Source organism: Cervus canadensis, chromosome 12 (assembly GCF_019320065.1).
Source record: "Cervus canadensis isolate Bull #8, Minnesota chromosome 12, ASM1932006v1, whole genome shotgun sequence".
NCBI lineage: Eukaryota > Metazoa > Chordata > Mammalia > Artiodactyla > Cervidae > Cervus > Cervus canadensis.
The window spans coordinates 955,862-982,308 of record NC_057397.1 but is presented as its reverse complement, the minus strand read 5'-3'; the positions used below and the strand labels follow the sequence as shown (position 1 = coordinate 982,308).

General features: G+C 47.2%; 1 protein-coding gene across 4 annotated transcripts in view; it reads left to right on the top strand.

Annotated features, from left to right (window-relative positions):
* Positions 1 to 25,568, top strand: part of ADCY8 (adenylate cyclase 8) — a 226,878-nt gene extending 201,310 nt beyond the window's left edge. For 3 of the 4 annotated variants that reach the window (XM_043484063.1, XM_043484066.1, XM_043484065.1), the window contains 5 exons: positions 6,427 to 6,585; positions 18,440 to 18,586; positions 22,043 to 22,135; positions 23,009 to 23,123; positions 24,993 to 25,568. In XM_043484063.1, coding sequence (XP_043339998.1) covers positions 6,427 to 6,585; positions 18,440 to 18,586; positions 22,043 to 22,135; positions 23,009 to 23,123; positions 24,993 to 25,480 — 1,002 coding nt within the window. In that variant the 3' untranslated portion in view covers positions 25,481 to 25,568. The remainder of the gene's footprint in view (positions 1 to 6,426; positions 6,586 to 18,439; positions 18,587 to 22,042; positions 22,136 to 23,008; positions 23,124 to 24,992) is intronic. The other variant, XM_043484064.1, reaches the window with a different exon arrangement.
* Positions 25,569 to 26,447: the final 879 nt, after the last annotated feature.

Genomic DNA, 26,447 nt, shown 5'->3' with positions numbered 1-26,447 from the left:
ACTTGCCAATGCAGGAGACATAAGAGACGTGTGTTAGATTTCTGGGTCGGGAAGATCCCCTGGAGGAAGGTATGGCAACTGACTCCAGTATTCTTGCCTGGAGAATCCCATGGACAAAGGAGCCTGGAAAACTACAGTCCATAGAGTCACACAGTTAGCATGCACACACACAGGTACAGGTCTATTCCAAACTCCCAATCGGGCTTGAGGACCATCCTAACCAAGGTTCCAATCCCACCCTGCCTCCAAGAAGTTTGTGGCCTTCTCCCTGACTCTCTGCTTCCTCTTCTTTACAATAAGATAGTAATTCCTGACTAGGGCTGTTTTGAAGAATCATTTGAGATGATTGTATGTAGCATTTTGAGCGCTGCCTTTCAGAGATAGAGGAGGCACTTCATCATTGATTTGTCCTGAGTAGATAAAGTGCCTAGAGTATTGATGCCACTTCCCCGTCTGCCAGGATCTGGGGCGTCACCTTGGATAGCCTCGTACAAAACCCCGTCCCTAGCCCCAAGGCTTCCTGTCTCCTGGAGGAGAGTGGACCCTAAATAATGCAATGTGGGATGTGCTATGAGTGAACCAGCCTTGTCCAAGGACCGCAAGAGTCAGAGAAGCAGAAATTATTCTGCATGGAGCATCATACCAGACCTCACCCAAGAGATGTCACCGGTTCTCCACAACCAGTAGGGTTTCTCCATGCGCACACAGACCATGAATGCTGCAACACTCATCACTTTCTGCTAGAGCCAGGCCCTGTCTGCTTCACTGCTGTGCTCTGGATCCCAGCCTGTCTCTCTGTGCGTGTACTTAAAAAAAAAAAAAAAGTAACCAGGAAAGGAAAAAAACAAGACTATCAGCCAGAGTAGAAATAGAAACATACCACTGAGAAATTACCATGGAGACAGGGAGGTAACGAATCCTGAGAAACCAGGGATGAAACAGCCAAAAACCCCAGGAAGCTAGAGATACATACATAAAGTTATTTGTAATAAAGCGGGATGGTAACATGTTGTTTAGTCATGAAGTCATGTCTGACTCTTTTGTGACCCTGTGGGCTATAGCCCACCAGGCTCCTCTGTCCACGGATTTCCTGGGCAAGAAAACTGGAGTAGTAGGTTGCCAGGGGATCTTCCCAACCCAGCAATCGAAATTGCATCCCCTGCTTGGCAGGTGTATTCTTCACCACTGAACCACCTGGGAAGCCGATGGTAAAATGTACTCAGGGGGACAAAATAAATAAAACTAACCTTGGCAATCGAAGAAAAGGAGGCAAGAGTTAGCATGTATCGGCCTCCTACTATGTGCCTGGCCTTCACCTGTATTATCGAATCATCTCAACAACCTGAATGGTCGTTATGATGGATCCTGTTTTACAGATGAAGGAAGTCAGGCTACTGAGCTAGAAAGTGAGAAAAGTATAATTCAACCCCAGATCTGTCTCCAGAGCCCACCTTTCCACTTTCTCAATCGGGGGAAAACAAAAGGCACTGTCTATGTATCTTCACGACACCAAGGGCATTCAATCCTGAAATATGACCTCACCTTGCCCTTCAGTTTCAGCTGAAACACTAAGCCGAAGGTCAAAGTCTGGCCATTGGCAGAATCCCCCTACTTAGGTCTTTCTGGTTTTCTGTGAGAGCTGGGATCATGTCCTCCACATCCTGATAGCTTCTAGTCACAGGGGAGAAATTCTTCATCTGACATGCAAATGACAAGCCATTTGAGGGCTGTGAAGACAGAATCAGACAAGGCAATCCTATAGAAAAGTGTACGTGTTCTCCATCACACGGGTTTTAAACTGACAAGTGAGAAGTTCTCAGAGAATTCTCTTATGCTAAGAGAGCATAAGTTCAGAATGGGGAGGGAGTCCTCATTCTAAAATAGGAAGGCTGTTTCTACCTTCCCTGTCACCTTAAGGATTACTCTGTGCCTGTTAGTGCCGCCGCAAAGCCCTTCTGAAATTCTGATTCAGTTTACTCTATTTTCCATTTATCCTGCAAAAGCAGATAACCTCATCTCATGAAGAATATGAATAAAGAGCAAGTAAGTGAATAGTGAGGGCCTGAGTACTTAAGTGATATCTGATTATTTTCTTTTTTATTTTTAACCTTCAAAGGCTTTTTAAGAGATTTTTTTAATGTGGATCATTTTTAAAGGCTTTATTGAATTTGCTACAATATTGTTTCTGTTTCACGCTTTGGTTTTTTTGACTGCAAGTCATGTGGGATGTTAGTTCCCCGACCAGGGATTAAACCTGCCCCCCTTGCATTGGAAAGCAGTCTTAACCAGTGGACCGCCAGGGAAGTCCCTCAAAAGGTTTTAAAATGACATAACTACATCCCATAACTGTAGCAGTTACAGATGTAACCTTTGGAGTGGGGTAGATACTATTCAAATCCCTACTCTGCCACTCAGTAGATATGTGACCTTCAGTCATTTATCTAACTTTCTGTGTCTCTGTTTTCTCACCTATAAAGTGGGTATGATAGTAACAGTTTCTGTAGGTTTTTTTGTAGTATTATATGAGAATATAATTAAAATTCACTTCTCCCAGTGATTTGCACTTGGAGTAAGTGCTCAAACATCATGAGCTATTAATATTTTACTTTGGAAGCAAGAGTCTGAGACAAACAGAGAAAGCGTTATCATCCATCTGGTCCCAAGGCAACAGCAGAGACTCAAGTCACTTGAGGTCACAAAGTCAAGGAGAACCAGACAGAAACAGGGATGCAAATGCTCCATCCAACTTCTCGGTCCACACCCTCTCCACCACGTGGTGCTGCCTATCTGTTAGAGGGTACCTTTCTGCTGAACTGCATCACCTCGAGCATCATTTCATGACCCCATAAGAGTCCTGTTCATCCGGATCAAGTCCGTCCACTTCTGAGTCTGCTACCTGCTCCCACTGTGTTCCCTGGTGACTCAGAGGCCCTCTATTTTTACTAAAGCCTGAATAATCCCCACTGACGCCTGGTACGCAGCAGCATCCCGGTGGGAGCATGTGTAATTGTACATCTCCAGAGTGACGGAGGCGGTTATGCAACCGAATAATTGGGAACTCTCATTCTGCACATATGTGAAAGTGATACACCAAACACTTCCTCCTCCTCTGAGGCAGGTGAACTTCCCGAACATTGGACAGAAGAGAGCAGACAGCCAGGTGCCTCCCACCTCGTGCCTGATTCATTGCAGCCCTGAGGTTTGGGCTTGGCCTCAGCTCTGCTTTCAGAGCAGAGGATGGCACACCTGTGCACAGAGATAGAGATTAATGAGGTCAGGTCTCTAGTTGCTTACTTCCGGGTCTGATAAAGATAGGCACTGGGATTGTGCAGCTTAGAAAGACCCAAGTCTTGGGACCAAATTATTAAATTTGCATCCCAGCAAGGCTCCTGGAAGAATAGGTGACCTTGAGATGCTCAACCTCTCAGAGCTGACATTTCTTTACCTGCAAAAGGAAAAGTCTAATAGTTATCTATCAAGAGTTGGAAAACAGCTGAATGAAGTCATGTTCATAGAGTGCAGGGGTTAAGAATCACAGCTTGGAGTTCAAATGCCCTGAGTTCAAAGCCCAGCCGCTATTTGTGAAACCTTGGGCACCTGACTTCGCCTTCCTGTGCCTCCGTTCCCTCAGCTATCAAACAGGCATAAAAAAGTACCTGCTTTGTTGAGCCATAGTGTGATTAAAAGACTTTCAGTATGTTTGAAATGCTAAGTACAGTGCCCAGTTCAAGACAAGGACTCAGTCCGTGTTAATTATCATTCTGTGTTAAGAGCCTGGCACAAAACATATAAACAATGTTTGTTAGTTCTTTTGGTGCTCTTTTCTTTTTTCTTTTATAAACTCATAAATTTATTTCTCCCAGTAGAGGATAGGAAGTCCAAGACCAAGGTGCTGGCAGATTCAGTGTCTGGTGAGGAGGGCCTACGTCCTGGTTCACAGGCATCTTCTCACTTCATCTTCACATGGCAGAAGGCACAGGGACATCTCTGGGATCTCTTTTATAGACATTAATCCCATTCATGAGGGTTCCAACCTCATGACCTAAACACCTCCCAAAGGCCCCACCTCCTAATACCATCACTTTGAGGGTTAAGATTTCAAAATATGAATTTTGAGAGCACACAAACACTTGGTACTATTTTCATATAGCCAGTTCCTAAATGGTTTGGGAAGGGAAATCAGAATACAAAAAGTTGAAAAGGGTTATTCATTTGCTTTATCTTGCAACTCAGATACAATGCAAGTGAAAGTATTAGTCGCTCAGTCATGTCCGACTCTTTGTGACCTCATGGACTGTGGCCCCCCAGACTCCTCTGTCCGTGGAATTCTTCAGGCAAGAATACTGGAGTGGGTGGCCACTCCCTTCTCCAGGGAATCTTCCCAACCCAGAGACGGAACCCAGGTCTCCCACATCGCAGGCAGGTTCCCTACTGTCTGAGCCACCAAGGAAGCCCCTCAGATACAGTCAGTTCAGTTGCTGTCATGTCCAACTCTTTGCAATCCCATGGACTGCAGCACACCAGGCTTCCCTGTCCATCACCAACCCCCAGAGCTTGCTCAGACTCATGTCTATTGAGTCGGTGATGCCATCCAGCCATCTTGCCCTCTGTCGTTCCCTTCTCCTCCTGCCTTCAGTCTTTCCCAGCATCAGGGTCTTTTCTGATGAGTCAGTTCTTTGCCTCAGGTGGCCAAAGTATTGGAGCTTCAGCTTCAGCATCAGTCCTTCCAATGTATATTCAGGACTGATTTCCTTTAGTACTTGACTGGTTTGATCTCCTTGCAGTCCAAGGGACTCTCAAGAGTCTTTTCCAAACCACAGTAATGTAACAATAATACCACAGACACCACCACCTACCAGGTGATTGTTGTAAACACTTTGAGGATTCTTGTTGAGCTCTTTTGAGCCTTAGAATATTTCTCTTCACAAATGTGCCTTCAACTTATTGTGTTAAAAGACATTTGGAATAATTATTCTCTGTGCGGTTATACCTGTAGGTTTGCTTCTTTGAGCTTTTAAAAATTCCATCCAGTTTCATAATTAAGTAAAATATTTCCATGATTCAAAAGTCAGGTTTATAAAACAAGATATAATTTATAAAGTTTAAATGTATCCCTATTCCTTCACCCCACCTTTCTCATCTCGTTGTAATTATGTTTTATGTTTTTGTACTTCAATTTTTAATAAATAAATATATATATATATATATATGTATGGAGAGAGAGATATATAGATATCCCCTTTCATTAGATCAATAATGACAAACTGTTCATGTATTTCTCCGTCTTAGATACCAACCCATCAAAGTACATATAGAGAAATATTCTTCATTTCTTTTTATAGCTGTATATAAGTTTATTCAACCAGCAAAATGAGCACTTGGATTGTTTCCAGCTTTTGCTATTAGAAATTCTGCTGAAAGAATAACCTTGCACCTCTGCCTTTTCATACTTTTGCCATTCACTGAGACTTGCACATAAGACAAAGAAAAGAACTAGCTGAATTTTTCTAAGCCCTTGAATTCAGGGTGTCTAACCATGTGTTAAATGGTGCAACATATTGTTCATTTCAACAGTTAAAGACTTTGAAATAATGACATTACCAAAAGCCCTCATAAATATGGCTTGTGAGATTTTTTAAAAAGGAAACTGTCCACTTTCCAATGAAAAGAAATGCTGAGAGAGAAGTTGGGGAAGGGTGGATACATGTGTATGTATGGTGGAGTCCCTTTGCTGTCCACCTGAAATATCAATACAAAAGATAAAGTTTTTAGGAAAGAGTAACAATTTTTAAAAATTAAAAAACAAACAGGATTTTAGGAAAAGAGGGAACTAATAGGTATTAAATACCTACTGTGAGTCATATGTTCTACCTACAACTTCCTAAATAATTCCTGACCCAGGGATTGAACCCACGTCTCCTGCACTGCAGGGGGATTCTTTACCACTGAGCCACTGGGAAGTCCTTGTTGCATAGATTAAAGGCATTAATATATGTATATTCCTTAGAACAGTTCCTGGCACCATCTGATGAGCACAGCTTACGTGCTAGCTGCTTTTACTACTGTAATTTGTTTGTCGAATCAAGAAATATTAATGGAACACCAGCCCTGTGCCAGGAAGGTTTTTATATGGCAAGCATGTGATTTGAATGGGGGGCGGGGGCAGAACCCTGACCTCACAGCACCTGCAGTGCACAGTGGAGGAAAGAAACGACGACAAAATCCCAGGTGCCGCAGTGCTCGGAATGGGAGGCACACGGCCCGTAAAAGCTACTCATCTTCCGGTCTCCTGGTGTCAGGCAAAGGCCTCCCGAAATGTTTGGCTCGGGTTCTGTTTCATGTGCAGAGGGTTCGGGAGAAGCCCTGTCCACCTCCCACAGACGTGTGTCTGAACCCTGTCCTCCCCTTCTGTCCCCTGAACCACAGCTGGAGTACACGGCCCGCCTGGACTTCCTGTGGCGAGTCCAGGCCAAAGAGGAGATCAACGAGATGAAGGAGCTGAGGGAGCACAATGAGAACATGCTGCGGAACATCCTGCCGAGCCACGTGGCCCGCCACTTCCTGGAGAAGGACCGGGACAACGAGGTGAGCCTGGGCTCATCTGCCCCGAGGACGGGCAGCCGCGGGAGGGCTGCGATAGGACACCCTGATCCCAGGCGCTCAGAGGGCCCCACTGTCCTCAGCTGAGCATGGAGGCCAGGCCCACTCCCCAGCACTCTGAAACACACGTGTGGCCTCCCCAGCTTCTGGTACCTCATCTGTAAGATGCATGTAATAAGGTCACTAGTGCAAGACTGAGTTGGAGTTTTAAAGTTTTACATAGATGTGTGTGTGTATATATATATAAATCCAACAATTCCACTTTGGGGTTATGTAACCAACAGGACTGAAAGTAGAGTCACAAAGAGATAGCTGCACATTCATATTCATAGCAACATTATTTATAATACCAGAATGTTGGGATCATCCAAGACTCCATCAAATGATAAATGGATAAGGGAAACGGGGTCTGTACGTACAGTGGAATGTTGTGTCTATACATGCAGTGGAATGTTGTTCAGTCTTTGGAAGGAAGTAAATTCTGATACATGCTACAACATGGATGAAGCCTGAAGACACTACAGCAAGTGAAGTAAGCCTTAGCCTTTGACCACAAAAGGGCAGCCTTGTCTAAGCAAAGCAAACTAAACCTTCCTGGTATCTGAGTCACAACAAACAGTCAAAAATTATTTCTCAGGCACAGACTGTGCAATAAACATCTAAAAGGCCCTGGGATGCTTCTGGGGGATTAACTAGACAAGGGCTTGCCATCGTGTAGCTTATATTCAAATGGGGGCAGAGAGATAACAGGCCAGTACAGAAGCGCACTGTGAGGGCCCTGCTCTGATGGGTGAACAAAGGTTACCTGCTAGTAGCAGCAGGCGTGGACAGGTGTGATCAGGGGAGATGCCTACACCTGACCTGCGACTGAGTGATAGGAAGGACCAAGTCATCCTAGGAGAGTGGGGAAGAGGCAGGACGATCCAGGAGAGAGAGAAGAACACAAGCAGAGACACGGGGTGAGGATGAGCTTGGGGTGCCCACGGAACAGGAAGGCTGGGCTAGGGGATTGTCTCGGTTCCCCAAGGCCGTTTTAATAAATACTGCATGACTTAAAGCAACAGAAATGCATTGTCTCACAGTCCTGGCAGCCAGAATCTGAACTCAGTGTAGTAACATGACCATGCTCCCTCTGAAGTCTCTAGGAAGAATTCTTCCTCCTCTTGAAGCTTCTGGTGGCCTCAAGCACTCCTTGGCTTGTGGCCACATCAGTCTAATCTCTGCCTTAGTCACATGGCCTTCCCCCTGCTTATAAGGGCATGTGTCCTCTTTTCATTTGAGGATACCAGTTGTTAGATTTAGGACTCTGTCTTTCCAGTATGACCTCATCTTAGCTTAATCACGTTTGCAAAGACTCCGTTTCCAAATAAGGGCACATTCTGAAGTTGTGGAAAGAAAGGGAAAGGGAAAGTCGCTCAGTCATGTCTGACTCTTTGCAACCCCATGGACTATACAGTCCATGGAATTCTGCAGGCCAGAATACTGGAGTGGGTAGCCTTTCCCTTCTCCAGGGGATCTTCCCAACCCAGGGATCGAACCCAGATCTCCCACACTGCAGGCAGATTCTTTCCCAGTTGAGCCACATGGGAAGCCCAGGTTGTGCGGGGGACGTGAATTTGGAACACTTCGCATTCCAAGGATGAAGAGTGATGAGTGATGTGAGAAAAACCGGGGCCAGGGCCTGGCAGTTGGGTCTTAAGGAGTATGGTAGGGTTTGGGGCACCCTTTTAAGTGCTGTGTGATCCTTTGGAAAGTGTGTTACCTAATCTGACCGAATGCTAATAGAGTGTGGATAAGAGAGTCACAAAACCAGAAACTAGTTAGGAGAGCCTAAAATAGCCCAGGAAAGGGTCTGATGGGGAGGCCTAAGATGTAGCAGTGAGATAGAAATGGATGAATCCTAGGTATCTCTACAGGTTGGAATCAACAGGACTCGATAATGGAGTAGATGTGAAAGATGAGAAATGAAAAAAAAAAAAAAACAAAATCAAGCCATTTGGTTGAAAAAAGTAACTCAAGAGGGAAATAACAGATGCCCTTAAAGACCTGAAGGGTTATCGCATGAGAGGGACTGACCTTGCTCTGTGAGGCTCCAGAGGGCAGACCCAGGGCTGTGGACGGCCCTCGGGGGATATTTCTGTGTTCAACACTATGTAGAATCCTATGGTGACAGAGCCATCAGGCTGTGAGACCCACAGGAGCAGGGACAACATCAGCCTTGGTCACCACTGATCCTTGGGCCCTGGTGCAGGACCCCGTGGTCCTGCTCACTAAAGGTTTGTGGATGAACTAGAATGGTGAGCTCCTTTGCTGAAACTTTTTAAGTGGTGAGAGGAAAGTCCTTGCCAAGGACACTACAAAGGCAAGGTCTGTTGTCTGGGAGACCGGACCAAGACAACCCTTCCAATAGAGAGTTTCAAACCGAGTCAAACAGGGGATGAAGAACTCATTGAACAAAGCTCACAGACTGGCTGATTCTGAGACAAAATCTGACCAGCAAGCCAGTGGGCTGGGACAGTGGTCAGTTGGTTGTTTTGCTTTTTTGTTTTAATTGGTAGATTCGATGCCTTTAGACACTGGAGTGGACTCTCCAATTTATCCATCTCTACCTTGACACATATGTTACCTGCTGGACCTCTGAAAACATTTGGGGTTGTGACCCCTGCCTTAGGGTAGAATTAAGAGAGACCTACAAGGTCCATTTCCCATCCGAGCCTCTGTAAAAGGCCAGTGGGAGAGAAGCCAAGAGCATGAGTCATCTGCTGCTTGAATAATCAGTTCTTGATGAACTTACGCCCTTGAGAGTCTGTTGGATGCAGATTAAGGCACCAAACACCCTCAACAGATGGAGTTCTCTGGAATTGGGTTCAAGCCTGGTTTCCTCAGAGCTCCCTAAGGTCAGGGACTTTGTTGCAAGAGCTTCTTGAGGAAGCCAAGAAAGCGAAATGTTGCTGAGCATCAACCGCGACCACCAGAAGGAGCAGATGGAACACTGGAGCCCTCGGAGGGAAGACCCACAAAGAAATGAAAGGAAAGCCACCTGTCAATCAAGACACCAAAACAAGGAGATATTTGGAACCAGTGGGGAAGAACAAGAATGCACTGGCTGACTTCATCCTGAAATGAAGGAAACCAACCAGAGATGCCCAGACCCCAGGTCATCAGCGATTATTCGAGCCAAACCCCCACTGAGCAAAATAAAGGTCAGGCTCAGCCTTCATCACATGGATGAGGCATTCTCAATAGAAAGTCTTGTCAAGTTAATTTGTGGTTTTATAAATATTTAAACAGTTTGCACTTGGCTAGGCTTAAATAGAGGAAGTTTTCACATTGCCTGGACGACTTCACGTTATGATGCCATATCATTTACTGAACACCTACTGTGTGCCAAGTACTGAGACAGGCAATTGATGAAAATGACCTTTCATTCTATTCACAACTTGAAGAGGAGAGTTCTGTGACCCCCACAGTAGTGATGAAGAAACTGGGGCTCAGAGAGGTCCATGGTGTACCTCTGTTTATTTCAGCAAAGCCACAACTCTGATCCAGTCCCTCAAATTTCTTCCATCTGTGCCACGTCACTCCTTACTGTGCTGCTACCCATGGTGCCCCAGGAGTTTGTGAAGATGAGGGAGTGTGTACGTGTATATGTGATGGTTATAGAAGATGTCTATGTGGCATGATTTATGTTGTGTAGGTATCTGGAAAGATTGGGTTGTGTGTATGGAAATAAGAATGTATCTGTGGAAGAACTTGGCATTTGTGTGTGTCTACATGTGCCTGTGCATGTCTGGGTGCAGGAGACACAGGCAGAGTGGTGTAACATGTGAAGGGGTGACAGACAGAGACAGGACAGCTATAGCCTGCAAGAATTCCCGATTTCATGCTCTGTTTCCATAAGAGGCATTTTTAGCTTCTTCTCCTGCTACAAATCTGACTGTGATACAAACCTGTGAATATCTGCCTGGGGACATTCGTGACTTTGGGTCCCAGCTTTCAGAGGCGAGGGCAGTGCTCACAGATACGGGCAACAAGGAATAAGAATGATTATCCCCATTTCATCGATGGAGAAACTGAGGCCAGAGAAGTAAAGGACTTTGCCCAAGGTCACAGAGCTAGTGTGTAGTGAGCTGGAGTTCAAGCCCAGGTGTGCACAACCTCCCAGCCAAACGCTGTGCTTCCTCTCCTGCACTTTGCTGTCGGGGTGTGAGTGGCAGAGATGGGGGAGCAGTGACAAGGAATGACGTGAGCCACCCAAACCTAGGGCGGTTGACAGAGCCGCACCCTGGAACATCCTGTCCGAGTCTGTTCCGGCTGAGTCATCCGCGCAGAGGTCCTGGCATTCCTGCTGTTCCGCTCGACTTCCGGCCTCGAAGAGCACTCAGCACGCCGGGCAGGGGCTCTTGCGGATCAGGCCAGCGGGGCTGGGTCAGCAGTGTCAGGCAGGTGCTCGCTGAGTCCCAGGAAACCTGCTCGCTCATCCTGGCTCTGTTAGAACTTCCGGAAGGACAGTGCCCAGGGCAGCTGTCTCAGGTGCTGGTGCCACCTCTGCCCCGAACTAGCGGTGTGACCCAGGGCGGCTTACGCAACCTCTCTGAATCCATTCTGTCATCCAACTGAGGAGGAAATAATACCAGCCTTGCTGAACTAGTGTGAGAATTAAATTGGGTAAGAAGAACACATGACGTGCCCAGTGTGGCCGGCTGTAAGCGGGGCTCAGGATAGCAGAGCCATTTGGTATATTTGAAAATCTGATGCCTGAACTTCAGTCCTGGCTCTTCCTCTCACGACTCTGTGACCATGAACAAGAGGCGAACCTCTCTAGAGCTCATTTTCCTCATCTCCACAGGAACAGGATCCCCCAACTTTACGTTACAACATTTACATGAGTTATTACGCATAAAGGGCTTAAGTGGTGCCTGGCACATTCTACAAGCCCTCTGATTCTTGCTGTTGTTATTTCAGAAAATATGAGTCATCATTACTTTTTTCTACTCCCAGCCCCACCTCCCACCTATTCACTCAGTCATTCATTCCCCAAGGATTTCTTGAGGGTCAACCAAGTGCCACATGTTATTCTAGATCCTGGGGTTCAGACAAAGAAGGACAAAGAAGACAAAGTCCTGCCTGATGTGAGGCACGTGTTTTTCTGGGAAAACAGACATTAAAACAAAAGAATGTGTAACACAGTTATATGTTAATGTTAATGTTCTATGAGGGTGGATGAAGCTGAGTTAGAGAATTGTTGTTGTTGTTTAGTTGCTAAGTAATGTCCAAGTCTTTGTGATCCCCTGGACTATAGCCTGCCAGGCCCCTCTGTCCATGGGATTGTCCAGGCAAGAATACTGGAGTAGGTTGCCGTTTCTTCCTCCAGGGGGATCTCCCACCCCAGAAATCAAACCCGAGTCTCCTAAATTGGCAGGCAGATTCTTTATCACTGAGCCACCTCGGTATCCCCGAGTGAGAGAAAAGCACGTGTGAAAGGGGGGCATTTTCACTGGAGGCTCCTGGAAGTTCTCTCTGAGCACATGGCATTTGAGCTGAGACCTGAGGATACTTACAAGGCCAGGAGGTATCAGACACGGTTTCTCCCCTGCAGAGAGGTGACTTCACTTAGTACAAGACACAGGGCTTTGAGTCAGACAGGCCTAGGCCAGGGAAAAACCAGACCTGGTTCCCTGGGCAAAATCTTCATCTTGGCTTCTGGGTAGGGGGCAGAGGGCGGAGCATGCAGGTGCCCGAATCCTCTGCAAAGCCCAAACCTGCACATCCAGCCAGAGGAGGGTGACAATGAAACAGTAATAGCATTTCTATACTCATCAATCCCTCCGCAGTGTACAGTGTTTTTATCTTTTTAGAACTCAAAACAGAAAGAACCAGATGGCACACTCGGCGCGGTTGATTGGAGCGAGTCGAGTGACAGGATGTCTCTAAAGGTGTGGCCAGGTGTGGGCAGGGGGCTGGAGCTCTCCTGTGAGCCCCTCCAAGCGCCCCCACCCCCTTCTCCCTGCTCGCTTGGAAAGGGAGGGGGCAACCTGCGTGGGTCACGGCAGTGACCTCGCAAGCCCTCTGACACCCAGCTGAGGGTCATTAACTGGGGACACTGGGCCAGAGATCCAGGAGCCGGGGAAGGAGAATGAGGTCAGTATATTATTATTCCTTTGGTTCCCTCCCTTGGGATCCATTTAAGGCTGCCTACATCCCCCACAGAAACTGACAGCTCCTCCCAAGGCCGCTGCTGGGCCACCTCCGATGTCAAATCAACATCCTTGTCTCTGGCTCTTCTCATCCCTTTGAGCCCAGGAGGATGGCAGCTCAACTGCCGCAGTTCGACGGCCACGAGCCCTGTATCCATAAGGGATTTCTTAGGGTAAACTTATACTTGACCCTCATCTTCCTAGTTAAGCCCTTTGTAAACTGTTGTCCTTTAATTGCTAAGTCATGTTTGACTCTCTGTGACCCCCCGGACTGTAGCCCGCCAGGCTCCTCTGTCCATGGGATTCTCCAGGCAAGAATATTTGACAGGAGCTGGGCCACCAGGAGAAGGCAGCCACTGCTGACCGTGGCGCAGAGGATCAAGGGATGTGACACAGAGCATCTCAGGGAAACCAGGGCAACAGCAGAGCAGACATGAGCATCTCCTCTACCCCCAAGGGACCTGAAGCAGGGAACTTCTCTCCCTGGCCAAGGCCACAGGACTACATCTGTAGGGCCATCGTCTCCTCTCTTCACATGTTCCCGGCTTGGCCCACTGAGGAAAGAACTTCCTGTGACACCTTCCAGTCTCTGGGGCAGTGCTAGGGAGGGGGTCTCATCATTGCCTACCCCATCTTCCCTGCCCTAGTGGATATGACTGGGGAGACCAGAGTCGTTGGACTACTGTGCTAACGGCTCACGAGTCCCTCAGTCTGTCTTATTTCCTCTGGGACCTGTTTGTGCCCAAGACAAAGAAGTTCTGTCCTTCCACTTGGCCAGCCCAGTAGTGCAGAACCCTCTTGCTACCAGCTAGGACCACAAAATGTGACTGTGTTTGGAGATGGGGTCTTTAAAGGGACAGGATGGGGTTCTTATCTAATGTGCCTGGTGTCTTTATGCCGCTGCTGCTGCTGCTAAGTCACTTCAATCGTGTCCGACTCTGTGCGACCCCATAGGCGGCAGCCCACCAGGCTCCCCCATCCCTGAGATTCTCCAGGCAAGAACACTGGAGTGGGTTGCCATTTCCTTCCCCAATGCATGAAAGTGAAAAGTGAAAGTGAAGTCGCTCAGTCGTGTCCGACTCTTAGTGACCCCCTGGACTGCAGCCCACCAGGCTCCTCCGTCCATGGGATTTTCCAGGCAAGAGTACCGGAGTGGGGTGCCATTGCCTTCTCTGGGTGTCCTTATAAAAGGAGGAAATTAGGACACAGATACACGTGTAACAGACCTCATGTGAAGACCCAGGGAGAAGGCCATCTGTAAGCCAATGGAGAGCAGCCTCAGAAGGAACCAACCCAGGCAACACCTTGACCTTAAACTTCTAGCCTGCAGCACTGTGAGAAGGTAAACTTCTGTAGTTTAAGCCACTCGGGCTGCAGTACTTTGTTACAGCAGCTTGAGCAGACTAATACAGCAGGTAATTGAGCAAACAGATTTTTTTTTCTCTCCGAATCACAGCCATTCAGAGGATGCAGTTCTGTAGGTTTGCTTATGCAGGTTCTCAGACCCATAAAGCAGTCAGGCTTCTCCTGCAGTCTAACTCCATTGTTCAAGGCCAAGGTGAATGACCCAGCCTCAGAAAGCTGTGTACCATGGCTCTGCAACTTGGCTACAATCTGCACTGTCCCCCAACCCAACCCAATCCAGCTGGTCACCAGCCACCTTTTGAATGAGGACTAGCAAAACCGTCCATTCAGATATACCCACTCTTAAAGCTCAAGTCAACTGATCATGAGTCAGGGACAACCTCTTTCTCAGACCAAGGGCATAAAAGGCAGAGAAAGCAAGTCCAGGTGTGCTGAGTGGGGAAGACCCCAGACGTCTTTAACTCTGGCTCTTCTGCTGCCAACTGCATGATCCCAATGCCTTATGTCATCCGTGTCTCATTTTCCTTATCTGTATAGTGGGTATAAAAATTGTACCTACTTCGCACAGGATTAGTGCAAGGATTAAAGCATCGGATTCATATGAAAATGCTTTGTAAAGCTTTAACATTTCCTACACAGGCTAAGGGGGCCTTCCCTGGTAGCTCAGTGGCAAAGAATCTGCCTGCCAATGCAGGAGACCCTGGCTCAGTTCCTGGGTCAGGAAGATCTCCTGGGTCAGGAAGATCCCCTGGGGAAGGAAATGGCAACCCACTCCAGTATTCTTGCCTGGAGATTCCCCATGGACAGAGGAGCCTGGCGGGCTACAGTCCATGAGGTCTGAGCGACTGAGCGACTAAACAACAATAACAACAACACAGGCTAAGAGTCATCAACTTAACAAAACTGTGAGCATTTACCTTGCACCAGTCCCTAGTGGCTCAGACGGTAAAGCATCTACCTACAATGCGGAAGACCTGGATTCAATCCCTGGGTCAGGGAAGATCTCCTAGAGAACACCCACTGGAATGTTCTTGCCTGGAAAATCCCATGGACGGAGGAGCCTGATAGTCTGCAGTCCATGGGGTTGCAGAGTCAGACACGACTGAGCAACTTCACTTTCACTTCAGACCCTGTATGGGGCATGTATGACATTGCAGACATCCAAAAACTACTAATTGCATGATTTGAACACGTTGAGATGAATGGTGTGGAGTCCCTGCCCTTGCAGAGTCCACAGGTAAATGAAGAGAGGGACATTAAGACAGTGTACACGGCAAGCGCTCTGGTGTATAGTGACCCAGGTGCCCACACGGCCCAAGTCAGCCTCCCACCCCTATCGGTGAGTCCGGGAAGTTTTGCAGGAAGATATGATACCTAGGTGGGTAGTGAAAGCAGAAAGCTAGAGTTAGCCTGGTTATGGAGGCTCACTGCAGGGAAGGAAGGACATATTCTATCAAAGGACAGACCGTAAAAATGAAAGCATTGAAGAAGATGTGTCTTCGGCTTCTTCCAGAAGCATTCCTTGAGACAAGCGTTCGCATGCAAGTATCTTGCTTGGAGGTGGTCCCAGGAAACCCACCCAGGTAGACAGGAGAGGAAGAAAGATGGTAGGGAAAGGAAAGGAATCCAATCTTGAGGCGTTATCAGACTAGTTAGCTCTGTGGGTGACTGGAGCTGAATCTCGGTGGAAAACCTGGGAAATGGTGTAGAACGCGTGCCTCAAAATTATCTGCCCAAAGGGTGAAGGTGCTGAGGACTCTATGCTGGTGTCCATCTGGAATCTGTTAAGAGCAGCTCCTTGAGGAAGGGCAGGGAGTGGAGGGGGTGGGCGTTTGCTTCCTGGAGATTTTAGCCTGCGGCGCACGTGGGCAGAGTGCCCTCCAGTGGCCAGAGAAAAACTCTGTGCAAAGAAACTCAAGGGCTGGCTGACGGCAGAACCTGGGAAGAGAGAATGCAGGCCAGGTGCCTACCACATCCGCCATCGTGGGCGTATAGGAATACAGATGCTTCGGGGTTTCTAGAACAGAAGGTCCAACACAGGGAATTGCAGGCCATGAAGCGGAAGAGATAGGCGGAGACGAGGGCAGGAATATGTGAATATAGGTCATGCTCCTGTGTTTCAACTTTGTCCTGAGGGCAGTTGGAGGGTTTTGAGATTGGGAAGGGCATGGTCAGTATTTTATCTTTGAAATATCACTCTGGTTGCCATATGGAACATGCCTTTGAATGAGATAAGACCAGTCCTGAACCCAGGAAGAGGGTCTCATATTAATTAATAGTCAAGGAAGGGACTCCCCTAGTGGTCCAATGGTTAAGACTTTGCCTTCCATTGCAGAGACTGTGGGTTTGACTCCTGGTTAGCGAACTAAGGTCTTGCATGCCACACAGTGCAGCAAAACAAACAAAAAAACCTTATAGCTGGATTGTATTTTAAAAATCTTTTTTAAAAAATGTTTAAAAAAAATAGTCAAGGAGGAAAGCAGGAAGGACCTGATAGGAACAGTGAGAGGATTAGAAAAAATATGTTGGAGACAAAAAGAAACCCGCCTGGACTTGGCAGTTTATTGGATCTGAATATGATGGGAAGAAAGGGTCAAGGATGACTCTGAGGGTCTCTAACTTGGATGACTTGTCCATGCCGGTGCCACCAACTGAGTCAGAGAATGAAGAAACAGGAGCAGGTGTAGGTGCGGAGGACATGCAGTCAGGTGCAGCACTTGTAATTTGAGGCGTGTGAAGGAAACCCAGCATGGAAGAGAGAAGCCTGGAGCCCAAGGAGAACTGACTTGGAAATGGGATTCTAGAGACTCACACCTGATTGTTGGTGAAAGGTTGAGAGTGAACAAGATGGCCCAGGTGAGTGTGCACACTGTGAACCTTGTAGGGGTCAAGGACAGAACCATAGCAACAATCACCAACACTGAAGATAGTACATAAGCCAAAAAAAATAAATAAATCCTTGAAGGGGCCAGACACAAAGAAAATAGATGTGGTATAACAAGCACAGAGAAGTCAAGAGACCTATGAACTTGGGTGTGATCACCACACCGGTTCCCAGGGATGCCCAGGGAGCCTTGCACAGAGATTGGTGTAGTGATGTCCTCATTTTGGCTGGCAATCTGACCTTCCCTAGATTCGTTTCATGCAGATGGACACAGAGCATGAACAGGCACTAGAGATAGCTAGTTTGAGAAGTTAGGGTGGAGATGATTAGTTACAAGTGTCTTCAGCATCCAGAGCACCTTGCAGTTTTTTTTATCAGAGGCACTTAGAGAAAGTGGAGGGGGAGAGGAGAAAGAAAGAAGAAAGGAAGGGATCACTAGAGGAGGGCAAGTTTGAAGAAGTTAGAGGGGGACCCAGAGATGAGGAAGAAGCATTGATATTCAGCAGGAGAAGGGAAGATGCATTGTCTGGAGTTGAAGCCAAAGAGATGAAGATATGATGAATGAGATGATTGTATGAGTGAGGAAAGTGAGAGCCTCAGTGTTCTCAATAGCATATCAGACAAGACCATCTACTGAGAAGAATCAAGTGGAGAGTGAAGCTAAGGAGAGTGATTAGAGCTGAGAAGGGCCACTGAGAATAGCAGAAAAGGAAGCTGACCAAGGGCAGTGATGCGCAGGCAGAAATCTGGGCCCAGCTGAGACTGGAGACCATGAATTTACAAATTTTCTCTTTTTCTCGTCATAGTTTTTTTTTTTTTAATCCTCATACAGACTATTAGTACAATGTATTTTTACAATAGAATGCAAAAATAATTTATTTTTAAAAATGTATTTATTTTAATTGGAAGGTAATTACTTTACAATATTGTGATAGCTTTTTGCCATACGTCAACATGAATCAGCCATAGCTTTGCCACTTAAAATTATCAATTGGTCTTAGAATAACACACTAAAAATGATTTGGAAACAAATTCAACATGAAAAGCAAAAGAAAAAAAAAAAAGAAGATTGTGAATGTTTAGTCATTAAAAAACAGTTTTCTAGTAAGCGTTTGTCATTCATGCCCATTTACATGGCATATTATACCATTATACTCATTTTATGTCAATTTTTGGGCTTCAGTTAAGCTCAAGTCAGCGAAATTGGGACCATGAATTTTCAATGGTCCCAGCCCACTTGGTGACGAGGCTACGGTGAGATGCTGTCAGGGTCCCGTTCTCTGTCCTCTCCGGGTGCCTGTGCGTGGCTGCAGGTGCATGTACATAGGGAGCATCACCGCAGAACTTCACCTCTGAGGACTGTTTCTGGTTCCTTCTGTGTCTGTCTGTCCAGGAGCTGTATTCTCAATCCTATGACGCCGTTGGGGTGATGTTTGCCTCCATCCCGGGGTTTGCAGACTTTTACTCTCAGACTGAAATGAACAACCAAGGAGTGGAATGCCTCCGCCTGCTGAATGAGATCATTGCTGACTTCGATGAGGTAAACGGGAGCCTCAGAAATTTACAATCGCGAATAAGCATCCTTGCTGTTGTAGTGTTGTGTTGCTCATTGTAACCAATGTCTGCACTTACAGAATTCCAGACTGCATTATAGACACAGACATGTGTCATCTAATTTCATTATCACATGAGATAAAGGCGGTTGTTTCTCCTGGAGGACCAAGAACGTGAGCTTCAGTGAGGCTAGGAACTTAATCCAGGGTCATGCAACCAGCAAATGGCAAAACCAGGACTTGACCAGAGGCCAGTGCTACAAGGCCCTGACATCACAGAGATGGGGCCATTTCTCCATCTGCTCAAATTGCCAAAGATAAAACCATCAATTAGCATTTGCTCACAGACCTACACAAAATATAAACGCACCCCAGATGATACTTTCTTCTTCCAGTTTTCAGGAATGGGGGAAACCCTCATGCCGCACTTTACATTAATAGGCTTTGCAGGAGGGGGTCTTCTCCTCCTCACCACCCCCTAGCTTGACAGGACACCCATGTCCATCCACATGCCTAAATCCTAGATGGGAAGTTTGTGAGTAATTGAAAAGATGTCAGGGAAGAAGCCAGGCAAAAATGTGGGTTCAGCTGAAGTCCAGCCTCCTCAGCCTGATCCCCCAGGGAGCTCAAGGCTATAAGGGGTACCACAGAGGTCCACCTTGAGGCAAGGCTTTTGTACACCTGTCTAGGTCAGCCATTGGCCATGGGCCACCCCCGTGGGGGTGTGTGATCTTCCAGGCATTGTCAAGAAGAGGGCTTTCAGGGCTATTCTCCAAAATGGGTATAACAGTACACTGTTAGCAGCCAGCCCTGAGGGTTCTCAGGAGAATGAGCCCATACAAGAGAACTGAGCTGGTATCAACAGCATCTACCCCATCCCCCTAAACAAAGCTCTCTCCTTTAATCCCCACCATCCATCTAGAATGTCCTGTGGAGTCCTGCTTCTTAATAGTTCTTGGATACGCCCTTCACCATCTCACCATCAAAGTGGCCCTTGACCTGCTTTAGTCCATATTGTTTCTCATCTGAATGAGTACAGTCAGCTTACCATTCACGCTTCTGCATCTGACTACCAGCAACCACCAAAAGCAACAGTATTTTGTTACATTCCTTTGAAGCCTAAAATCCCTTGGCGGCTCCTCTTTGCCAGTCTTCCCAATAAACAGAGGTCGAAGACAGCGTCTCTGTTGGTAGAGATGAAGGTTTGAGGAGGGAACTTGGAAAGACTAAGAGAAGGAATCGGTCCTTCTAAGGGGTTTTAGATCAGGAGGAACAGGAGGAAAAAGGAGATTTGGGGAGAAGGTGAAAGAAGAAAGAGGAGAAGCAGAGATGAGAGAGTGGAAGAAAAAGAAGAGGGGGAAAGATGAGGAAGAAGAGAAGCCACGGAGGAGAAGGAAGAAAGAAGAGAATGTAGTCAACAGGAAGGAAAAATAAGACTCCCTGGCTTGCCAACCCCAAGCCCCATCAGCCTTCTTTGCATGGGTTCTTGGATCATCTGGACATGCCTTCTTTCTTTGCTCTCTGGAGTTTGTTTTTTTTCCACACAATACTTATTTATTTTTATTATAGTCTACATGCTATAACAAAAAGTTATCAATGTGACAAATATATAATGAACTTCTGCAAGGCAAGAAAAATGAAATGCAATAGATGGACAAAGTACATGGCATTTATAACAATAATTGGCAAGTTTGGAGATTTGTCAGATCACATATAGACACTGCTTGGATGAAGCAGATAACATATTGTTACCTAAAGGATATAGCAAGCAGTGAAGATACACATTGGAGAGACCAGCCTCATCTCCTAGAGAGAAATGTGAGCTTTGGGGATCCTAAAATTAAAGAAAATATTTTACCGTTATTACCAACAGTGACAAGTCAGATTGCCTTCTTCCTTTGGGTCCAAAGAGACCCTCTAGACTCTGCCTTGACTGATCTCCAACCAGATACCTTTCAGTAATCGTGTTGCTCTTCTTCTGATGTAATTGCCACTGGAACCCGGCTCAGAGAAAGGCGGAACGTTGCCTGGAGCACACGCTCCAGGACTGGGTTTGTGATAACCCAATGGCAGGACTTCTCATCCCCAGCCTCTGCCTCATCGAAGGCTGAAGAGTCCCTCACATCTCAGTGCTCCTCACAGAGAATTAATAAAGGCACTGATAAGGAACCCCATCATGGCTCCTGATGCTCTTAGCTGCATAGTGGATGTAAAACGAAGTAGCAAAGCCTCCTAATCGACTTTTGAGGAGGGAACAGCTTTGTCTGGACTGGAAATTGGCCTTCAGCCAAATAGTTCCGAGGGTTTCTCAGGTGGCGCTAGTGGTAAAGAACCCGCCTGCCAATGCAGGAGACATAAGAGACACGGGTTCGATCCCTGAGTCAGAAAGATCCCCTGGCAACCCATTCCAGTATTCTTGACTGGAGAATCCCATGGACAGAGGAGCCTGGCAGGCTACAGCCCATTGGATCGCAAAGAGTCAGACACGACTGAAGCGACTTAGCAGGCATGCATGAAGTAGTTCGTAAGAGAAGAGAGGAAGGCAGCTCCCCCTCCTGCAGGAATCTGGGGAAATGCAATTGTAAGGAGGCAGAGGGAGGGAGGTGGGCAACCAAAAACATGCCAAAATCTCTGAGCTAAAATATCAATAGTCAAAGGGCTGCTAAGAGACCAAGCCTGCTTAGTGGCATCTGAGGATAAACGTCAGGCATTAAACAGCTGAGGACAGACACCGCTCCAGCCACTTTCTGCCCGGGGCACAGTTTGCAGGATCTCAGAATAGTGGCTTAACTTTAGCTCAAGAAGTGAAGTTACTGCAATACAGTAACCAAGTATAAGGCTTTTCCTGGTGGCTCAGTGGTAAAGAATCCACCTGCCAATGCAGGGGACGCACATTTGATCCCTGGGTCAGGAAGATCCCCTGGAGAAGGGAACGGCAACCCACTCCAGTATTCTTGCTTAGGAAATCCCAAGGACAGAGGAGCCTGATGAGCTATAGTCCCTGGGGTCACACTTGACTTAGCGACTAAACAACAATAACTACAAACCAGGTGCCTTAGACCAGGATGCTGACATGAAATGCTAAAATTTTAAATACACACTGACAGTAAAGCCAAAAGGAGATGTTGATGGATTTCAGAATATTTGCTGTTTCTTCTTTAATCTAATAAGATAGATTTGTTTATTTCAGAGACTCATAGGAACTGATCTAGTGCTTAGAGTATCTGGTCACACCCGTCTGGGCACCTAACACTTAGCATGTGATCAATAAACATATGTTGACGGCCTGGATGTTTGATTCTGAGAAAGGAAAGTGGCTACCTCAAGGATGCTAACCCAGCCCGAGGTGGTCCTTACCGTGAGCCAAGGGCTTGTTTCCAGGAGCCCCAGGCTGCTGGGAGCATGAGGACCAGGACTGATGCTGCTGTCTGGGTCTGTTTCAGCTGCTCGGAGAAGACCGGTTTCAGGACATTGAGAAGATTAAGACAATTGGCAGCACCTACATGGCCGTGTCGGGCCTGTCACCTGAGAAGCAGGTAAAGAATGCTCTGGACTCGACCACACCCTCCGGCAGGGACCACACTGTGGTCCTGTCGCTGAAGGTGGGAGCGTGGTGGGCTGTCAGCGCCAGGAGACTTGGCGACCTGTAGGGAGAAACTCTGATAAGTGGACCTTCCAGGTGCGTGATGTATTTGTTCCCCATGTAAGCAGGATCCACTGGGTGAAACAATGCTTCTTTATGACTGAGAAGCCTCTAGGCGTCACTCAGAACCTCACTGTTCACTTGATGTGCAAAGTCAGGAATGAGAAATACCAATTATGACCCAGTTGCAGATGTTGCTAAACCCCTGATCCCAGCCTGTTTTCTTATTCTTACTTTTGTTTTCTCCTCCAAAAGTAATGATAATAATAGCTCCACTTTTAAAAAATGAAAGTCAGACTTTTAAAAAAAATTTATGTATTTATTTTTTTGGCTGCACTGGGTCTTTGTTGCTGCGAGGAAACTGAGGCTCAGAAAGCAAATGTCTACGTGAAACATCCCTTAAACAGACACTGTGAGTGCTTCAAAGGAAAGAGACACGGCTCCTAGGTTGGAAACATCACACATGTGAATGTAGGAGTGTACACACACACACACACACACACACACGCACACACCCCTGTGAGCAGCATCAACCTGAACAGACAAGGGTAGGGGTAGGGAATGGAATCTGAGAGTCACACACTCTCTGGAGCAAATGTCCTGGCACCCTGTGACTCTGGACACTGATGACTGAGCGGCTGACAACCTGGTTACTTCCCTTGAAGGCGGGTGTGGGTGGAGTTAGGTTAGGACACAGACCAGACCCCTGCAGCAGAAACGATCCTGTTTGCCCGTCCAATGACTTCTTCTCTCACATTTGCTGCAGCAGTGCGAAGATAAGTGGGGGCATTTGTGTGCCCTGGCCGACTTCTCCCTCGCCCTGACTGAAAGCATCCAGGAGATCAACAAGCATTCCTTCAACAATTTTGAGCTCCGGATTGGTGAGTAGCAGCTGGAAGGCTGGCTGGCCTCACTCCATTGAGCCCTCCCATGCCCTGGGCATCAAGCCAGGGGCGCTTTTTCCCGCAAGAATACAGCAGAGCCAGTGTGACCTGGTCAAGGACAGGCCTGTCTGGGCTTCTTCTTGCTCAAGATGCTGGAAGCAGGGGAAGGATTCTGGCCTGTGTGCAGAAATACCAAGCAAATGATAGGCTATGGCTCCCCCCTCCTCCAGCTTGTCTGGAATCCCACCCATGCAAGCCCTGGGTAGAGAGAAAGCTGACTGTCAGTCATTTCCCTCTGTGTCATCTGATGCTGGGGGTCATGCCTTGAGCCAAAAGCCAGGATTCTGTTCCTGAGGATGTCAGATGCTGAACTGAGCCAGGGACAGGCAGATAGCATTAGAGTTCTTCAATCAGCCACATAGCTCAGCATCCTTTGAGCTTTGGGATACCCTTGTGCAAAACAACAGCACAATACTCACAGTGATATGATAATAGTCATTTACAGTTTGTAAAACTTGTTAATTTTTTCAGCATCTTTACTGAGCCTGGGGGGTGGGGGTGGGGTGGCTCCTAAAGCACAGTCTAAAAGTGAACGTGTTAGTTGCTCAGTCATGTCAAACTCTTTGTGACCCCATGGACTGTAGCCCATCAGGTTCCTCTGTCCATGGGATTCTCCAGGCAGGAATACTGGAGTGGGTTGCCATTCCCTTCTCCAGGTGATCTTCCCAACCCAGGGATCGAACCTGGGTCTCCTGCACTGCAGGCAGATTCTTTACCATCTGAGCCACCTGGGAAGCCCAATCTGAAAGCCCCTGCTTAGTCCACATTCACATTGTATAGATGGGTAAAGTCAGGTCCAGAGAAGGGGAGCGACTAGCCTACGATCACACAGCCAAATGGTCCTCCAGCAGCAGCTCCAAGATTTCCTTACTGAGACCAGTGACCTTCTGGGGTCCAGTGTGCAATCTAAAAACAGATGTTCTTGCAGTTCTTATGTCTTAGATATCCTCTGGCTGGTGTGCCATTTTACTTTCTTGGTTCTGCTTTAGTAGCTTTCAAGTATAAAAGGTCAAGTAATACCCATGCCTGACTTGTCAGATCTAAGGACTGCCTTTGTTCACTGGAATAAAGCATTGATATTTTATGTTTTGATCGATGGATGGGATGTTCAGGGCTTGTTTCCACATCTTTCAGCGGCCCTACATGTCCTTTCTGAAATCATTGAAAACATGATCGAACCAAGAACAAAAAGCAGAACTATAACCCTGAGCAATGGCTTTGTAATTTCAGGAGATGTTGCTGAGATTAAGGCCAACCTGTACTTTACACTGGAGGCATAGTTTGGAATTTGGAAAATTATGTTCCCAATGGGATCAGGCACCTCAGTTTGTGTTTTGGGTCTGCTGTGACCAGCTCTATGACTTGGGCAAGTCTTTTAAATCCTCTGGGACTGCCCTGCTCTGGTGCTCCAGTGGATAAGATTCCACGCCTCCACTGCAGGGGGCACAGGTTTGATCCCCTGGCAGGGAACTAAGATTCCAAATACCTCGAGGTGCGGCCCAAAATTAGAAAACAAAAACAAAACTCTCTGAGTGTCAGCTTTATCCTGTGTAAACTGGGTTTTGTATTGTTACCTCATAGTAGTAAGATGAGATGAAAATAGGTGGCTCAGTGGTAAAGACTCTGCCCGCCAATGCAGGAACCACAGGAAATGTGGGTTCGATCCCTGGGTCAGGAAGATCCCCTGGAGGAGGGCATTGCAACTCACTCCAGTATTCTTGCCTGGAGAATCCCATGGACGGTGGAGGTGGATCCCTCCGAGACCTCCCTCTTCTCTCATCTCTTGCTCCTTCGCTTCCCTCACAGGCATCAGCCACGGCTCCGTGGTAGCCGGCGTCATCGGCGCCAAGAAACCACAGTACGACATTTGGGGCAAAACCGTGAACCTGGCGAGTCGGATGGACAGCACGGGGGTCAGCGGCAGGATCCAGGTCCCGGAGGAGACCTACCTCATCCTGAAGGACCAGGGCTTTGCCTTTGACTACCGAGGGGAGATCTACGTGAAGGGCATCAGCGAGCAGGAAGGGAAAATCAAAACGTACTTTCTCCTGGGAAGAGTCCAGCCCAACCCCTTCATCCTGCCCCCGAGGAGACTGCCCGGGCAGTACTCCTTGGCCGCGGTCGTCCTGGGCCTCGTCCAGTCCCTCAACAGGCAGAGGCAGAAGCAGCTGCTGAACGAGAACAACAACACGGGCATTATCAAGGGCCACTACAACCGGCGGACTTTGCTGACACCCAGCGGGCCAGAGCCGGGAGCCCCCGCCGAAGGCGCCGACAAGTCCGAGTTGCCATAAACGCATTTTCTTTGTGTTTCTTTTTTTGTATTTCTTTTATATATAAAATAAATATACTAATAAAAAGGTTTAATTTTTTTTAGAACAAGGATGGTTTCGTTGGTCTCTGGATGCTCTAGATAGAAGACATGATCTGAGTTTCTCTCCCGTCACAGACATTTCTTCATCTTCTCTTATATACATGGTTTATTGGGAAGCGAATATAAGTAAGACCTTGTCCTTGACCTTCAGAGGCTCACAATGGAGTGTGAAAAGAGAGATCTGTAAACAGAGACTCAGTATAGTGGGATCTGCATAAAGAACTACTGCTTATAGAGCGCTTGTCATGTGCCTGGTACATGATAATTTTAATGGATAATATTCCTATAAACCAATACATAATACTATGCTTTCAGAGTATTTAGGGACTTCCCTGGTGGCACTGAAAAGTGAAAGTGAGGTGAAAGTGAAAGTTGCTCAGTCATGTCAGACTCTTTGTGACACCAGATTCTCCAGGCCAGAATACTGGAGTGGGTAGCCTGTCCCTTCTCCAGGGGATCTTCCCAATCCAGGGATCAAACCCAGGTCTCCCACATTGTAGGCAGATTCTTTACCAACTGAGCTATCAGGGAAGCCGTCCTGAGCTTTCCCAACTGAGCCACCAGGGAAGTCCAAGAATACTGGAGTGGGTAGCCTATCCCTTCTCCAGCAGATCTTCCCTACCCAGGAGTTGAACCAGGACCTCCTGCATTGCAGGCAGATTCTTTACCACCTGAGCTATCAGGGAAGCCCTCCTGGTGGCACAGTGGTAAAGAATCCACCTGCCAATGCAGGAGACGCAAGAGATGCAAGTTCGATCTCTGGGTTGGGAAGATCCTCTGGAGCAGGAAATGGCAGCCCACTCCAGTATTCTTGCCTGGAGAATCCCATGGACAGAGGAGCCTGGTGGGCTACAGTCGTTGGGCTGCAAAGAATCAGACATGACTAA